Source organism: Sceloporus occidentalis, unplaced genomic scaffold (genome assembly GCF_023333645.1).
Source record: "Sceloporus occidentalis isolate IW3139 unplaced genomic scaffold, rSceOcc1.0.p SCAF_151, whole genome shotgun sequence".
Taxonomy (NCBI): Eukaryota; Metazoa; Chordata; class Lepidosauria; order Squamata; family Phrynosomatidae; genus Sceloporus; species Sceloporus occidentalis.
The window spans coordinates 2,222,902-2,240,877 of NW_028317131.1; the positions used below are offsets into that span (position 1 = coordinate 2,222,902).

A 17,976-nucleotide genomic window follows, 5' to 3' on the forward strand; every position below is an offset into this window, starting at 1 on the left:
ATACGCGTATACAACTTCCGGTGCCGGCACATCAGCTGAGTGCCGGCACCGGAAGTTGTATACGCGTAGTTTTCCCCTGCCGGCCCCGCAAGACACCCGGGAGTCTCCTCTAGTAAGTCGGGGGGGGGGGGGGGACAGTGGCAGCATATCTCGAGGGGGGAGGAGGAGGACAGTGGCAGCATATCTCGAGGGGGGAGGAGGACAGTGGCAGCATATCTCGGGGGGGAGGAGGACAGTGGCAGCATATCTCGGGGGGGGGGGAGACAGAGTGTCAGCATATCTTGGGGGGGGAGACAGAGGCAGCATGTTTTTTTGGTGCTTTTTTAAAGAAAAAAACTTTTTCTTTAAAAAAGCACCAAACTTTTAGGGTACGGCCTATATACGGGGGCGGCCTATATCCGAGCCAATACGGTATCGGCCGAGCACCGAGGTCATCTTTATCCAGTACACATCGATGCCGAGTTAAGATTCTATTTTATTTATTTCCATAAAATGGCCACCAAAATCCTCAGCACCAGGCTCATGATGTTCATTATCCGGCCCTGATCAATTCAGGCCCACGCACGCATACATTTCTGATGAAGCGGCCCACTGCAGAATCAAATGTGGACACCCCTGGAATAAGGTCACAGTTCTTATTTACACAGGAGTAGCTATCGTCCTAAACGTACAAGTAAACATACATTATCTCATTTACCCAAGGATGAGAAAGAAATCATTAACAAAAACTTGTCTACTTGGGCAAAAGTGTCTATAACAAGATGTATATTTAATACAAAATGGTGCTCATCTGAATTCTATTTACAGCGGGAATATCTAAATAACTTGAAGATGGGTCAATAAACAAAAATGATAATGGCCGTTCTAGTTTATGCATTCTAGTGGAAAAAAACTGCCCCCAGTGATGAGAAACATCAGTCCATCGGAGAGCTGCAGCTTCTCCTAAAGGTAAGTTTTTGTTTTTGTTGAATGATGCAAATGAAAGCACTCACAAAGTATATAAATATGCATTGTGGTTGTGAGGCTGCGTGGAACACTGGGATGCCCCTTTAAAAATACTACTAGTAGTAGTAGTAGGTATTAAATTAAATACACATATACCTCTGCAATGTATTGTAATACTGATGTCTAATAAATCTCATCTGGCAATGAAATGATTAATTAATGGAGATATATTTCACCTCCACTGCGCATGTGCTATGTTTTAATCTTGCTTTTTAAGAATGTGTTAATTGTGTTAAGATCTCTCTGCAAACTGATTAAGTCTAGAAAATCTCTCCCCATAAACAGTTTCGCCCGTTAGTCTGCTTATTGGCTGTATTAACCTGGCTGATAGATTGCATCCAATACATGAAACAACCAAAGACCAGCAGCAATTCAACTGCTTGAAACGTTAAGGGTTAAATGACTGCAGGCGCAGGGAAACCATGTCTTCCTTTTTAAACAATTAAAACCCAGTCCTTAGCTCCAGAACAGCACCGGTCAAGCCGTGTCCACGCAGGTGTGCTGCTGGACCACGGGGGCAGATCACCTTCTCGGGTGCTCAGGCCCTCCAGTGTCCCTCTGCTCAATGGGCCCGTTACAGTTACAAATCTTTGATCTCCCCAACTGGCCCATTTACTCCATCCAGGCTATACTGCCTCAGCGCAGCCTCAGCACACCATATTAGAAGGCACTGTACCCCTTTAAGACACACGGCGCACCTTTTAATTCAGGCGAGATGCCTCCCGGCGATCACAGAGGGCGGCAGCTGGCTGAGCACTGACTGTAAATACATCCCTGCTTGGGAACATATAATTGTCTCTGCAACCAAAGAGAATATGAAATCACAGCTTCTGTGTAAACAGATTTAGTTCTTGGACAAAGCATTCAGACAACTTTATCTTATAAAATAACAAATGGGTATTGCTGACAGGTATTCCAAATACTGACATAGGAAATAATGTTTTGGGGGTTTAGTGTGGTCTTCCGTTGGTATTAAACACATACTTGTACACCTATAGCTATTACATCATAACTTATTTATCCATAAATCTGTGTTTTCAAGCAAATGCTAATTATTTTTGTCATATCGCTGTGTAACGCTTCTGCCATTACTGTAAAATCAGTAGAATATTCAGTCTGTATTTCAAAGTAAGCTCCAATTAATATATATTATATTGTTTCATAGAGCGCCTTTGTATTCCGCAACGCTGAGCCATGGATAAACAAGGGGTATGGAAGAAGGAAAAAAAAAATTCCACTTACAGAAACGAGGTAAGGAGGGCCCTGATCAAACGTGCTTACAATATATATCATATTCTTATTAGCGCATACTAAAATGTTTGTTATATATTACACACACATATATATACAGTATTTATACACAAAGCAATATATACATACAATGACAAAGAAAATAAGGTGGTTTTACAGGATGTTTACTTTGGCTTTAAACGTAGTATTAGTTGACTAGCTTCTAAACGCTTGAGGATTGCATTGCAAAGAGGTCGTTAAATCACAAACATTAATCACCTCCATTAAAAACAATTAAGGATTGGAAAGGTCATAGAATCTAGTCTAACGTATCCAATAAGTACCCGCGACTGTGAACCTCCTGAAGACTTGATCCATAGTACAACGATGGGAGCTTCCAGGTCAGTCCCAAACACATCCAATAAAAAGAATCAGCCTAAGCGTGGCATTTACATCATGATGTTAATTGGCCGTTCCTTTGTTCATACAAACTTGTTTTCAACAGTAAAAAGCTAAAATAAAATCAGCTAATCCAAAGTTTCACTTTTTTGTTTTCTCATCCTTTAAAGATATGACATTTTGGTCCTTGGAAAGACGGAGGTGCTACAGGCATTCCCTGTACATATCTTTCTACACCGCCTCGTCGACGCACATGTAGTCCGCATACAGGACAAGCTCCAAATGACTTTTATTCCCCACACGCGCTGGCATGGTGCTCGATCTCTGATCTTTCGAAACGAAACCCACACAACGGACAGGTGACCCATGAAACACTCTGCTCGGGAAGGATGGAGTCCAAGTGATCATCAGAGGAGGAACTATCGTCAGAAGAAGACAGCGAAACATGTCCCGGCGGTGGAACGTCTCCGCATGTTGAGGCATGAGTAGGAAGGTAGTCAAGGCGGAAATAACCTAAAAAGAGGGAAATGTAGCAAAACTATGAGCGAAAAAAATGCAAGATTAAAAAAATAATAATAAATTCTCTACTTATAAAGTAATTACTCTGTTGTCACAAATGTCACTTTATAGAATGTTTCATTTGGTTTTTGAAAAGGGGTTTAAGATAATATATTGGCTTTAGAATATCCACGGGAGCTTGGGTGGCAGTGTGTGGTTTTGTGCATCATGTATCAGATGTTTAAGCAGACGTTTACAAAAGGAAACAACGAGGGGCTTGGAAACTGAAACTGAAATAAATTAAATACCGTATTTGCTCGATTATAAGACGACCCCCCAAAATCTAAATATTAATTTAGGAAAAAAAACAAAAAGCCTGAATATAAGACTACCCTATAGGAAAAAAAGTTTTACTAGTAAATATTAATTCATGTAAACAATTTTTTCATATTTAATAAAAGCTATGATTGAGAAAAATATATATACCCCCTATTTGCCAGTCTGCCCCATGATGTGCCTTTTAACCCTCTATATGCCACTCTGCCCCCAGAAATGTCTTATACCCTCCTATATGCCACTCTGCCCCATGATATGCCTTTTAACCCCCTATATGGCAGAGTGGCATATATGGGGGGTAAAAGGCATTTCTGGAGATATATATATATATATATATATATATATATATACATATATACATACACACACACACACACACACACAATTATATATATATAGCAATCACACTCCTATCAAGCCAAGGCAGCCAGTACATGCTGGAACCTGGGGATGATAGGAGTACAGCCACCCTATGCCATGCTACCACCACCACCCCCCTTACACATCCATGCTATCACACACACTCACAAACATTTAAATACTCATTCATTCCATTAATCACACATACTTCACACATTAATCACAAAAACCCTACCCCACCCCCTTACCTGAACTGCAGATCTCTCACTCGCAGACTTCTGCAGGGGCCCGGCTGTGCGAGCAACTTCTCTGGCCCCGCCCCCAGAGGAAGGAGGGGGAGGCAGAGTTATGTGACACTCTGCTAGCTTCCTGTTCTCCTGCCGCTGGTAGAAGAGAAGCTGCTCGCGACCAAAGCACCGGTAAGCAGCCTGGCCCCAGCAGAGGTCTGATTAGAAGACGACCTCGATTATAAGACGAGGGGCATTTGCTCTGAAAAAAACCTCGTCTTATAATCGAGCAAATACGGTAATAGACTTACAGGCTATCAGGGTCTCATTCAGAAAACAAACATAGAATACCTTAAACCAATACAAAAAAATTGCATGAAAGAAAAAAAAAAAAAAAAGCACGATCCCAATTAACATCACGAGTAGTTATGCTGCACACATGTATATTAAACAAATCAAACCAATAATAAAATCAACACACTGTATTTGCTAATACTGACTCATAGATGACATAAAAAAATGGAAATTTTTTACTCACCGTAAATTCCTTTTTCCTTAATACAGTGGCAGTACGATCGGGGTAAAGCCTCTTCATGGACGAGAACACGCTATGGCAAAACAAAGGGTTAACAGACAGGAACCCTCCCCCTTACCCATAAAGCCAGGCTAACCCTGAACGAATCCAGTAAATAACAAGAACACCAAAACTGAATCCAAAAATAATTTATTTAGGGAGGGAAATCCGTACTGCCACTGTATTAGGGAAAAAGGAATTTACGGTGAGTAAAAAATTTCCATTTTTCCTGCCATACAGTGGCAGTACGATCGGGATGTACCAAGATCCCTAAAGAATGTGAGGGCAACCAACTCCTAGGAAACAACCGCCTGGAGCACCTTACGCCCGAAATCCGCTGCAGAGGATGAGAAGACGTCTAGCCGGTAGTGACGAACAAAGGTATTGAACGATAACCATGTAGCCGCTTTGCAAATATCTTCCGGTGAAGCAGAAGCCTTCTCAGCCCATGAAGCAGACACAGCTCTGGTGGAGTGGGCCGTGACAGGAGACAAAAGAGGAACGTCAGAGACTTGATAGCCCATACGAATAGTTCCCGTGATCCATCTTGCCAGGGAAGCCTTTGAGGCAGCCTTCCCTGCCGAACAACCAGACCAAGAAATGAACAATTGGTCAGTGGAACGAATGGAGCCAGTCCTAGAAATATACAACTCAAGGGCTCTCTTGACATCTAACATGTGCCATTTAACTTCTTCTGGAGAGGAGGGAGATGGAAAAAATGATGGAAGAACCAGAGGCTGATTAATAGCTGATTTGGATAAGACCTTCGGCAGAAAGGAAGGCTGAAGGTGGAGAACAACTTTATCCTGATGGAAGATGGTAAACTTCTCCGAGGAAGAAAGGGCTTGGATTTCTCCCACACGTTTGGCAGAAATGATGGCTACCAAAAACACCGTCTTAAACGATAAGATCTTCAACGGAACTTCCTCTAAGGGTTCAAACGGAGGCGAGCAGAGAGAGTGAAGAACCACCGTAAGATCCCAAGCTGGAAAGTGAGCCCTCCTTGGCGGACGCTGAATGGTGATGACCTTAAAAAATCGTCTGACTAGCAAGTGAGAAGCTAGGTCTTCCAGAAAAAAAATGACTAAGGGCCGAAACCCGACCTTTAAGGGTAGAGACACTGAGGCCAGCGGAAAATACATCCTTTAAAAACAGCAAAATGGAGTTGACTGTAGGAGGAAAAACCGAAAAGTCCCTTGAGGCATACCAGAGAAGGAACTTCTTCCAGATCCGAAAATAAATCTTTGAAGTAGAGCCTCTAACTGATTTTAACAGCAAGTCAGACAAATCATCCTCAACACCTTGACCCCGCAGAATCATCCTTGCAGTAGCCAGGCCGTCAACTTGAACATCTGGAGCTGATCCAGATGCAGGGCCCCATCGTCCAGCAAGTGATTTGAAGGAGGCAGTTCCCAACACGTTAGACTTAGTTGTTTTTGGAGGAAGAACCAGCTGCGGTTTGGCCAATATGGGATGACGACTAAGACCCATGCCCTGTCTGAACGGATCTTCTGGAGGACGCGAGGAATCAATGCGACCGGAGGAAAAACATAAGCCAGACGGAAATCCCACTTCATGGACAGACCGTCCAGGAAGTCTGGAGAATCTTGCCTGTTGAGAGAGGCAAAAATTAGAACTTTCCTGTTTCTCCTGGATGCCCTTAGATCTATCTTCGGGAGGCCAAATCTTGACACCAAGGAGGCGAAGGTTCCCTTGGTTAAAGACCACTCTGCTTGTGACCATCTTAGCCTGCTGAGATCGTCCGCAATGGTATTGTCGCATCCTCTTATGTGAGTAGCCGATATGTCTTCCAGATGCCGCTGGGCCCAACTCATCAGCACAGAGCAAAGAACCTGAAGGCTCCTTACCCGAGTACCCCCTTGCCTGTTTATGTATGCAACCGTCGTGGCGTTGTCCGACTGTATCCTCACTGCACGACCCTCCAACATGGTTCTGAAGGCTACGAGGGCAAGAAGAACCGCTTTTAATTCCCGAAAATTGGATGAACGACTGCTGGAGACCACACGCCTTGTCGGAAGAGACAATTTAAATGGGCGCCCCATCCGATGCCGGAAGCATCCGTGGTAAGTATTACCCATTTGGGGGAACGAAAGATTTGGAAAGATTTGAAGGCGTCCTCCACCAGGTAAGGTGGGATAAGACTCTACTCGCGATCGTAACATCTAGATCCAGGTCTTCCTCTCGTCTTGACCAATTCCTTAGAATATCCCATTGAAGGGGCCGCATTTGAGCTCTTGCCCACTTGACCGCCGGGATGGATGCCGTAATGAGACCAAGGATGCTCATGGCCTTCCTGAACTGGATCCTGGTAGAAGGGATGAGGTTGGGCTTCTTGCGGTTGATAATCCAGCCGTGATCTTCCAGAAACTGCATCGTGGTGGCAAGGTCTGCCTGGAGCTTCCTTGGAGATTCGGCCTTGATGAGCCAGTCGTCGAGGTAGGGAACTATGTAAATCCCCTTTTCCCGCATCGATGCAGTCAATGGACACAAAATCTTTGTGAAGATTCTTGGGGCTGGGGATAGACCGAACGGGAGTGCCTTGAATTGGAAATGATGAACGACTCCACGTATTCGGATTGCAAACCTCAGAAATCTTCTGGAAGACTGTGCAATTGGGACGTGAAGGTATGCGTCCTTTAGGTCCAAGGTTGCCATGACGTCTCCTTGCTGAAGCAACTGGGCGACCGAAGATAAATTCTCCATCCGGAAGTGGCACTTTTTTTAGATCCAAAACGAGGCGGAAGGATCCGTCCGGTTTTGGGACTAGGAAGAGTCTGGAATACACTCCTTGGAAGTGTAGAGAAGCCTGAACCCTCTCTATGACTCCTTTTGAAAGGAGAGACAGGCAAGCCGAATGAAGCGCTACATTTTTTAATTGGGATGGGTACGAGGAAATCAGGAACTGACTTCTGGGAAGTGACGAAAAATTGATCTTATATCCCTCTGAAATGAGATTCCGAATCCACTTGCTGCGCGTAGTCTGTTCCCAAACATGAGTGAACCGCTGCAGCCTTCCCCCTACTTTGTCAGAATTTTCTCCTTTCTTGTGACGATCCTGGAACTTTCGGTCTCCAAAGGAACTCCGAAAATTCTGCGATCTGGAAGATGACTGGAAGGGCCTGGAGGTTTGAAATGGATACCTTCTATTCCATCTGGAGCGTTTATCCTGAGGAAGAGCCCTCTTAGTGTCAGACATTTTCTTAATCAAGTCGTCCAACGGAGCTCCGAACAATTTATACCTTTCAAAGGGTAAATCACAGAGTGATGCCTTAGAGGCTGTATCTGCTGACCAGGATCTTAACCACAAAGCCCATATTGCGAGCTGAAATCTTCACCATTTCCTGAGATGAATCCGTAAGAAGACTATTGGACAATCTCATATTCTTTAGTAGTTGAGAAATTTCGGAGTCTTGATCGTCCGGTAAGCACTCTTCCAAGGCCTGTAACCAATAGCTTTGAGCCCTGGAGACCGCTGCACTGACTACAGCAGCTTTGCATTGGGCACCTGATGCCTGGAATATATGCCTGCAGGAAGTTTCAAGCCTCCTATCCATCGAGTCTTTAAGGCCGGAGACTCCTCCAATGGGTATGGTTGTTTTTTTCGACAGTTGAGCTATTTGGACGTCAACCTTGGGGGGCTCATCCCAACGCTCATCACTCTGGAGCCTGAAAAGGTGTTTAAAATGCCTGGATAGAAAAACCCTCTTCCCCGGGTATTTCCATTTTCTTTCCATAAATTGCTTCAGCTTGGGAAGAACAGGAAAGCCCTTGATTTTATTAGCCTCTTCGTCAGATACGAGTCACCTCCTTGGTGAATTTCCGAAGTTCTTGGGGAGGAAAAACGGCCTCCTCCTCTGAACTGAACGAAGTTGTAGAGCTTGAGGACTGAGAGATTTCACCAGATGATAGCTCTGATCTGGAAGATGACCGAGATCTTTTGCGTTTGTGGGAGGACCTACTCGAAACCTTTGACTGGGCTTGAGCTGCAGAAACCTGAAAAGCCTCAAAGGTCTGTGCTAGGTTTTCCTGGAACCATCCCAGGAAGGATTGCAAGTCTTTCTGCTTTTCTTTAGAAAGTTGCTCTGCCGCGCAGGCATTACACATCTTTTTCCTGCATCCATCAGGAAGAGGAGTAGCACACTCAGAGCAAGCTGCATGCTTTGACTTAAAAGTGGCCTTCCTTGGAGTGGGAGCAGGTTTCTTATCTTTATCCCCCGGAGAAACCGGAATAGACATTTTTTTTTTAATATATATATATATATATATATATATATATATATATATATATAAACCAAATCTTCTGGAGGCAGAGAAAAAATGAAGGGAAAGATAAAAAAATCTTACCTCCAAATCCTCTGAACCGTGTGGGGGGGCTGGTGACACGGTATCCTGTGCTGAACAATGCCCATGCAGACAGACAGCATGCATTCAAACCTTTTAAAGGTTTGAATTTGGCGCCCTCCAGAAGATCCGATACACGCATGCGCAGTAGCGCGATCGGAACTTCAGTGGAACGCAACCCCACCCGGGCGTGCGTTCCACTCACTGCGCACAGCCGGAAGCCAATAAACTTGATCTGTCCAAACCCCTCCGTAACTCAAACACTAAGGAGAGGACCTCGCTCTGCTCACCACCCGGGGAGCAATCGGAGGATGAAGACCCCCAGGCAGCAACCCGTGCGCCTCACCAGACTGACGATCTTCGGGTGAAACATCCCCAGCCATAGGAAACGTCGGTCCCTGAACGGGACAAGAAGAAAACTGGATTCGTTCAGGGTTAGCCTGGCTTTATGGGTAAGGGGAGGGTTCCTGTCTGTTAACCCTTTGTTTTGCCATAGCGTCTTCTTGTCCACGAAGAGGCTTTACCCAATCGTACTGCCACTGTATGGCAGGAAAATATTCTTTCCTAAAACAGAAATCCGCAAAGTAAGAAGGTATCATGGGGAGAAGCCAGGCCCTCACCTCCGCATATCGGGCAGCTGCCGCGCTGCTGTGTAGACTCAGAACCGGGTGCCCTCGATGAATGCGCGTATGGTCTACTGCGTGTTGGAGTTCTCTTTTGGGAAAGGGGTTTCCCACGGCATCTATAAGGGAACATGGTATTTTTATACATTGGAGAGTTTGACATGAATTAGCTAATTAGTATCTTGTCAATTAAGTGCCAATTATTGCAGGTCAGAAAAAGCCATCACACATAGGGGATAAACATACATTTAATATATTAACGTTCAGAATACACAAAATAAATAAAACTGCCTTTTTAGGGGGGAAACTATGATATGCAAGATATGAGATGAGTAACTAGGTTATGACTGTAAATAAATAGCCAAATCTTTAAGCGTAAGGAATTTAATAATAATAAAAAAAAATCTAATTTAATTCACCCAAAAAAAATAAATCAATTTTAATATTCCATGTGAGTCAAATAATTCTAACATTAATTAAAAGCTTTTACAGATGCAAATAAATGCAGAATATTTTCACTTATTTCTGTACTCCTTCATAGCAATTTAGGTTCTTTATCACGGATACACACTCACATTGCGTGTTGTTCGTAAGCATAGTCTAGTCAAAGACTAAGGTGCAGATGGTCCAAATCAAACATAGTACCTTTTATGTCCACAGGGACCCTAAGCAATAAGTTATGTTAGAAAAGGCTGGCCAAAGGGCAATTTCTACCACCACCCAATAATAACAGATCAGAGATCTTTATCAGTTCTCAATCAAATTTTTAATATATGTTTTGTTTTTTTTTAATGAAATTCCGACGTGAAACATGATTAAGTTTATCAAAAAGGTAACCAAATCTGGCACTACCAGTGCTTCGGCCTGGGCACAGGATACCTCGCAGCGAATAGACATACAAATCTCATGCTTTCTGGTTGTGTAGTATACACTATACCCATGTAACAAGTCATATTATCCTCTAAGTCGACTAGGCCAAAGGCAGCAGATCCAGTACGCCTTTACCAGTAGAACCCTTAAGCTTAATGGGCCATCTGGGGAGTCTAAACGTCTTGCAAATGGCTTAGTTTGAATTTGAATTATATTGATATCTGAAATGTGTTAGCCCAGGGATGTTACACTACATTATACTATTTAATCATTACACGTGAAACCCACCTTCCAGGCGGCGCATGCATTCTCAGCCGTTGTCTGCTGCCCGGCTTCACGCGCTCTTTCTGTGATTGACCGGGTCGTGTCCTAAAGCCGCCTGGACAAGGTTCTGTGGAAACAAACATGACATTTAGTTTGTATAGCCCTAGAGATTTTGTAGCACTATTACAATAGCGAAGAATCATTTACATACTAGTTTAGAAGAGGGCCAAGTTTAAAAAAGCCCACTAGCTGTGGTTATGAACAGTGTATAAAGTATAACCTATCTATAGCCAAAAACATAGCAGGATTCATTAATAGTTCAGCCTCCCACCACGGGAAGAAATGTACCTGCTTTATTTATTTTCGTTTAGCGAGAGTGGTAAATACCGTATTTGCTCGATTATAAGACGACCCTGATTATAAGACGACCCCCCAAAATCTGAATATTAACTTAGGAAAAAAGAAAAAGCCTGAATATAAGACGACCCTAAAGGAAAAAAGTTTTACCAGTAAATGTTAATTCATGTAAACTATTTTTTTTAATAAAAGCTATGATTGAGAAAAATATTTTTTTTGTTTTTATTTCTTGTATTTTCCAGCCTGTCCCCCAGTTACGCACATCTGCCCCCAGGCTTGCCACACCAATATGGCACTGTGGCCCATGATATGCCTTTTAACCCTCTATATGCCACTGTGCCCCATGGTATGCCTTTTGACCCCCTATATGCCACTCTGCCTCCAGAAATGCCTTATACCCCTATATCCCATTCTGGCATTTAGGGGGTTAAAATGCATATTATGGGGCAGAGTGGCATATAGGGAGGTATAAGGCATTTCAGGAGGCAGAGTGGCATTAAGGGAGTTAAAAGGCATTGTATAGAGCACTCTGCCTCCAGAAATGCCTTATACCCCTATATGCCACTCTGGCATTTAGGGGGTTAAAAGGCATATTATGGGGCAGAGTGGCATATAGGGAGGTATAAGGCATTTCAGGAGGCAGAGTGCTCTATTAAATGCCCCCTTAACGCCACTCCAGAAATGCCCTATGCCCCCATTTAACTAACACACACACACACACACTCTCTCCCCCCCCCTCCCCCCCTCCCCTCCCCTCCCCTCTCCTCTCCTCTCCTCTCTCCACTCTCTCCCCTCTCAGCCCTCTCTTACCGGTGCTTCCAGCCGGGGCAGCGGGTTGACGTCGCCTTCTGCTGCAGCCGGAAGGAGGTGGAGTTGGCAGCGGGGGTTTGTATGCGTCCGTCGCGTATACTTTCCCCGGCTGTCAGAGATCAGAGATCTCTGACAGTCGGGGAAGGTCTACGCGACGGACGCAGACAACCCCCGCTGCTAGCCACACCTCCTTCCGGCTGCAGCGGACGTTGTCTACGCGGATCGCGTAGACGTCAACCCGCTGCCCCGGCAATACAGCAGGAAGCACCGGTAAGTGTGTATGATGGGGGGGGGGGTGAGACAGGAGGATCCAGGTCCCCTGCAGCGGTGCGGGGGATCTGGATCTTAGTCTCCTAATCAGACTCTATTTGAGGTCTGATTAGAAGACGACCCCGATTAGAAGACGAGGGGTATTTTTCAGAGCATTTGCTCTGAAAAAAACCTCGTCTTATAATCGAGCAAATACGGTAAGTGGAACAGCCTCCCAACAGAATTAGTAGAACACAGCGAGAGGATTTAAACATGCACGGGGGACACTGTCTTTGGGTGGGTTTGGTTGAATGGATAAAGCAATGGTTGAGTGACAGAAGCTAATGAAGATAAATGTAAAACAACACACTTGGGATCTAAAAATCCCAAATCATGCTACAGCATTGGGGACACTGCTCTGTCAGGAAGATAAGATCAGTCTAGAATTTTAGTTCCTTTTTAGAAGGAAGCATAATACGCGCTCTCTCACAGGTTACAAAATGTGTGCAGTAGGAAGACTAACTATCCATCATGCAGGGCTAAACATTTCAACTCATCTAGCCACTTTTATTCTTTATACATAACCTACATAGGGAGCCGGACCTCATAACAGCTCCAGATACGAAGTCTCTAAATGATGCACACCCACCATCAAGCACCGGGCTCTGGCCGTCACTCTTCTGCGCTAGCTGTTGGCTGCTTTTTGCCGACTTGCCTGGATGCGTCTGCGAATCTGCGGCAGGGGTAGGATAGCTGCGCTTGCGTGACTTAGCGGCACATAAGACCATCATAGCTTTTCGGCTCATAGGAGTCAACGGCTCCGTTCGCGGTGAACTGTCGGCAAGGATTTGCTGTAACTTATCCTTCACTTTCTCATCCTCTGTATTCCTGTACAGAAACAACACAAAGAATTACCAATAAAGTCAACGCGGATTCTTCACTGTCCCAGACCGCCCCAGACCTAAGTGTTCTCTGTGATCCGTGACTTAGTTTTTATATTACACAGCATGACATTTGACATGTACCCCTACAGCAACACAAACCCCAGCCCAGCAGCAGCATAGGGGACAACTGTTAAACGTATAGATGCTTACATTTTATTCTCATTTCTCTCTTTAGTTATATCTCTTGGGGATGCGCCAGGGAGTTGCGAGCCGTTATCCACTTGGGAAACGCCATTCTGCGGAGAAAAACAACGAATAACAAATAATAATAATTAGGCATTGAATGTGAGCCTCGCAGGCTTCAAACAGTGCTTACAAGAGAACTGCAGCCTTATTCTCATGCTAAATGCTTTTTGTTCGTATAGGGGGGATATTAGATCTTGAAACTGGTTGCCGTATGTTCTGGGCAACCTGGAAGGTCAAGGTGGCTATTCTTTTCCTGGAAGGCTCTCGCAGAGCTTATACACCTTCGCTAAACACCTGGAGACCACGGAAATATACTGCATGAATCCCAACCATCCCTTATACTTTGTCAGGGATTTATCCACACAGATATTCCTTCCAGGCATATTAAGTTCTGCAAACCTGGCAGCAAGTAATCAGGGGGCTTAGCAAAGAAAAGCACCAAAGGTCACTTTCTAAATTAATTCAACCCCATGGGTGCCAGGCACATCACCGGTCCTTAATGGTCTGCTTTTCAATGAAAAATTAAATTTATTTTCCAACAGGAAAACAACCATAAACACACATTAAAGATGTTTCCAAGGAAGAGTAAGGATATCTAGTTTGCATGGCTTTTGCCACCACTATTGCTTGACCTCAATTTACATGTTTGAGGGCATTTAAAAAAGAAAAAGGCAGAACACACTGACATAAATAACTCTCTCTAATAAATGCAAAAATGTGGTGGTTTAGTAACTGAAAATCAAAAAAATTCTCAAGATTTGCTGTGACTATAATGTGCCTTAATGGCTGCTTTCACGTTATCTCAGCACTCCTTTAGAGCATCAGCAAGAATGCATAGAGATGTCAGAATGTGTTTTGCCTTCTCCCTCTAAGTATCCTCAAACTTGTTAAATAAGGCTGAGGTCCAGTGACAGTGGAGAAGAAAGTACATGATTGCTCTGTGTCAAGATCGAACCCAGAGGCAGCGGAAATAGCTATAAACTCACATCACAACTTGTAGTAGGCAAGGCCTGTTCCAGTTCATCCAGAGGAGATCGAAGGCGTATAAATGACAGACCAAACGGGTCCTGCTTGTTGAAAGGCTGGCTGCACATGATACGAAGTCTGTCCCACTTTTCACTGGCTGCTTCTTTGACAAAGTCACCTCAAGAAAAAAAACAAAAAACAGGAAACCTCTTCAACTACAGCAAAAAAAAAAAAAAAAAAAAAATGCAAGTATCAGAATTCTGTAGTATTTACAGAGATGATGGTTGATAAGTGGAACAGCCTCCCATCAGAAGCGGTAGAGGTTAATACAATGAAGGAACGTAAACATGCAAGGCATAGGCATCTAAGATGAGAACAAGGAAAGATTAAGGTCTGAGTAAATCAGAAAGAACTAGCAGACTAGATGAGCTGATAAACTGTTCAGACCCTGTGCGCATGCATCAAAAGCGCCCACATTTATCTTACAGCAGGGGCTGACAAACTTTTAGCAAGCCAAAAACGCAGGAGCCATTTTTTTTTTTTTAACAACAACACACATACTAACATACTTACACACACTAACAGTATCAGCATCACACACACTGACATACTAACATATTAACACTCAAAGTAACACACACTCACACACACTTTTTTGTACCCCTAACATTTGTTGGCTGAGGACAGCTCACCTCCTCCCTCGCTGTCCTCGCTACTTGCAAGACCCTAGGTGCCGGGAAGCAATTTCTTGTCACCGTGGCAACCCAGGGTTTGTCGAGCCCGTCTTGCAGAGAACTTTAATATGCATTTTTTAACGAGGGGTGTCAGGAACCCTTTAACAGCGTCATAATATCATACAATCCTTCCTCTCTACTCACCTTCCTTAAACATTCTCACAACATTGCGGTTCTTCCCCAGCTTGGAATCGGCAGGGCTCATCAGCGTGGCAGTAGGGAGAAGCGTTACAAACGCCTTCTCGGGGGACCAGCTGGAGCGCCCCACATCAATCTGCACAAAAGCAGACCCGCCATTCCCTGAAACCAGAAGAAAGCCGTGATTAGATTACAATCGTGCCGAGCTAAACAGAAACAATTAAGTCCATTTCCATTTTAAAGAAGATACATGTCAAGCCAAGTAATTATTTGTATAACGATTGTATTCTATCTTACAAACTTTAACAGACTTAAGACTTGCATGATGTATATAAAAGAAAAGAAAAAACAAAAAAAGAACAAAGATTTGTTGAAGGATATATAGCGTCATTTTTTTTTTATTGTATAGGCTGATGGGGGATATGGGAATATCAGTTATCACTTCTAATATAGAAATAGATCGGGTCCTATCTAATTAATTAGTAATAAATTATCAATATTGGGATATAGAGTATATTATTTTTTAAATACCTATATCGATGTATCCAATCTGGCAGGCCTTTTCGAGCTGCAGGACCGCTGTAAGCTGCCGGCTTCGTTCACGTGGGCAGCACAGCCAAGGCTGAATCGAACTCTCGCACAGAAGGTTTTCCACCGGGTGCTTGGGGTCCTGCGGCAAAATCGATCTATCATTATTACAAAATAAAAATAAAAACTAGCAGAGAATAAACACACACTCGAACGCAAGCAAGATAAATGTACAGAACTCCAAATATAAATAAGGACATGATAAATGGAAGGACTAGTAAGAGTCGTTTACTGTGTCAGGGTCCTTAGCTTTGCTATAAGGGGAAATTATCAAGGGGGGAAAGAAAAAAAAAACACCAACACAAAACTAACAGCACCAATTACATAGAAATTAGAAGATACAAGTAAAGAATTAAAAAAAAATACATTTACGAGGTGCCGGCCCTCCTTAAATCAAAGGAAACCGATCTCCCAGGTATGTTATTCATCTATTACATAGTCATTTAGGTTGGGGGGGGGGAGAGAGACACATCCATCAAGTTTGGGTAAGATCGGGTGTAGTACCTGTTAGACCCATCACCCCGGCGATGATCAACCGGCCCATGCTTAAAGGGACACTCCAGATATAGCATGAACTTCAATGCATACGATAAGTGCACAGTCCCTTTAAATTTTCATGCGCCACTTTTACCCACTGGGGTAGTTGAAGGGGAAGCAATTAAAGGTGCGCACTGATTTTCTCCTCTATGGGTTGATTTAGATTATCTTTTTGACAAACTGGAGATAGACTTCACCTTTCTGGTCACTGGGACACGCGTGTATCACATGTTTGTTGCTCTCATATTACCCCCCCCATTGTTCCTCTTTTCCTGAAAAGCTAAGATATTTCTAGGGAATTAAGTAAAAGACACCCCGGAGTCACTATATTTCTAGTATATTTTGTTATTATTATGGTTTTATTTCTTTATTCTTTTCCTGGCTTTCACACCAAGTAGTACCACATAAGATTCGCTTTGTGCGATATAAAATTTAATTAACCCCAAAACATGCATGAAGTAGTAGTTTGGGGGCATCTGTATGAAGCACAAAAGAAGAGCAGTTGGATAGACCGTTTGAATCCAAGAAATTAAGGTACAGAAGAGACGAGCAAAAAGTTGTCCCTTTAACATTAGCCTGAAAAAGACGAACAACATCGACCGGTTTACCCCAAAATTCAAAGAACCTTCCCAAAAGGTAACGTTAGGTTTTTTGGGGTAAGGAGTTACGTAAAAGATACCTGCGAGGTGAAGGAGATGACGTGCTGGATTTTAATAGGGGCCATCAGGACACCTTGGGTCGCTTCATGCCGTATCGCTCTCGATGGCCTCGATCCATACGGCAAATTTCAGCCCCCAACCTGGAAACAAGAGGAAAAACACAGACTTATTTTATTGCTTGCGATTGACAGGAAATACGCAATATGGTTTTGAGTAAATCATCATTTTTTTGTGATTCTGATTCAAAGCTTGAAAACCTTATCACCATGGCAACCAATGAAATGGATCACCAAGCTGAGGAAGAAAAATCCAGTTACCCAATAAAAGTATTATCTTTACCAAGCTTGATCGCTGGTTGCTATGGTGATAAAGCGATTTATCAATCTGTGCATTGGGGTCCCGTCGTATGTGTGTGTGTGTGTGTGTGTGTGTGTGTGTATATATATATATATATATATATATATATATAACACCCAATATGAGGAATAACCCTCCGCTTGTAGCAATTTAGCTTTACGAATGAACACAAAAATCTATTTTAACAGGAGTTATTACTAACAAAGCCCCTTCACTGGTGTATAATAACTGTCAGAAGGAGGGACGCAGCCTGAGGGCGACTCACCCGCGGAGCCACCCCACGGCAACCCAGGAATAGGAATTAAATCAGCCCCTCATACTCCGTACCTCTGGTTCCACAATTTCCCGCGCTCCCATTCTCAGCCACGCCCACGCACGACGTCAGCACAACCCGCCCTACCAGCACAATCACAGGAAGCTATAATATAGCGATATTTAGAGTATAGAAGCCTCAGCGGCTGTGTCCGTGTATTGTTTGATAAAGTTAGCTATTTAAACAAAACCGCTCGCCATAATGCGGTGACAGCAGTCGCCTTTCCCATTCTGGTAAGATTACCGCTCCTTTCTTGGTATAGGGTGTAGTAAGATGGCTGTCTCTTCTATGGTATTTGGTGTAGTAAGATGGCCGTCTCTTCTATGGTATTTGGTGTAGTAAGATGGCCGCCTCTTCCTTGTTTTCGAGTGTAGTAAGATGGCCGCCTCT

The 17,976-nt window shown here is 43.6% G+C and overlaps 1 protein-coding gene across 1 annotated transcript in view; it reads right to left on the bottom strand.

The window, feature by feature from the left end:
- The window catches only part of LOC149280633 (uncharacterized), a 34,933-nt gene extending 17,952 nt beyond the window's left edge, over positions 1–16,981 (bottom strand). Inside the window, exons 1-12 of the mRNA XM_089500335.1 lie at positions 16,937–16,981; positions 15,664–15,802; positions 15,139–15,294; positions 14,281–14,438; positions 13,259–13,344; positions 12,814–13,052; positions 9,338–9,389; positions 6,798–7,889; positions 5,837–6,589; positions 4,950–5,772; positions 2,983–3,147; positions 572–661 (exon numbers count right to left, since the gene is read on the bottom strand). Of these exons, the coding sequence (XP_089356461.1) occupies positions 572–661; positions 2,983–3,147; positions 4,950–5,772; positions 5,837–6,589; positions 6,798–7,889; positions 9,338–9,389; positions 12,814–13,052; positions 13,259–13,344; positions 14,281–14,438; positions 15,139–15,294; positions 15,664–15,802; positions 16,937–16,981 (3,798 nt within the window). The remainder of the gene's footprint in view (positions 1–571; positions 662–2,982; positions 3,148–4,949; positions 5,773–5,836; positions 6,590–6,797; positions 7,890–9,337; positions 9,390–12,813; positions 13,053–13,258; positions 13,345–14,280; positions 14,439–15,138; positions 15,295–15,663; positions 15,803–16,936) is intronic.
- Between the last annotated feature and the right edge of the window lie 995 nt (positions 16,982–17,976).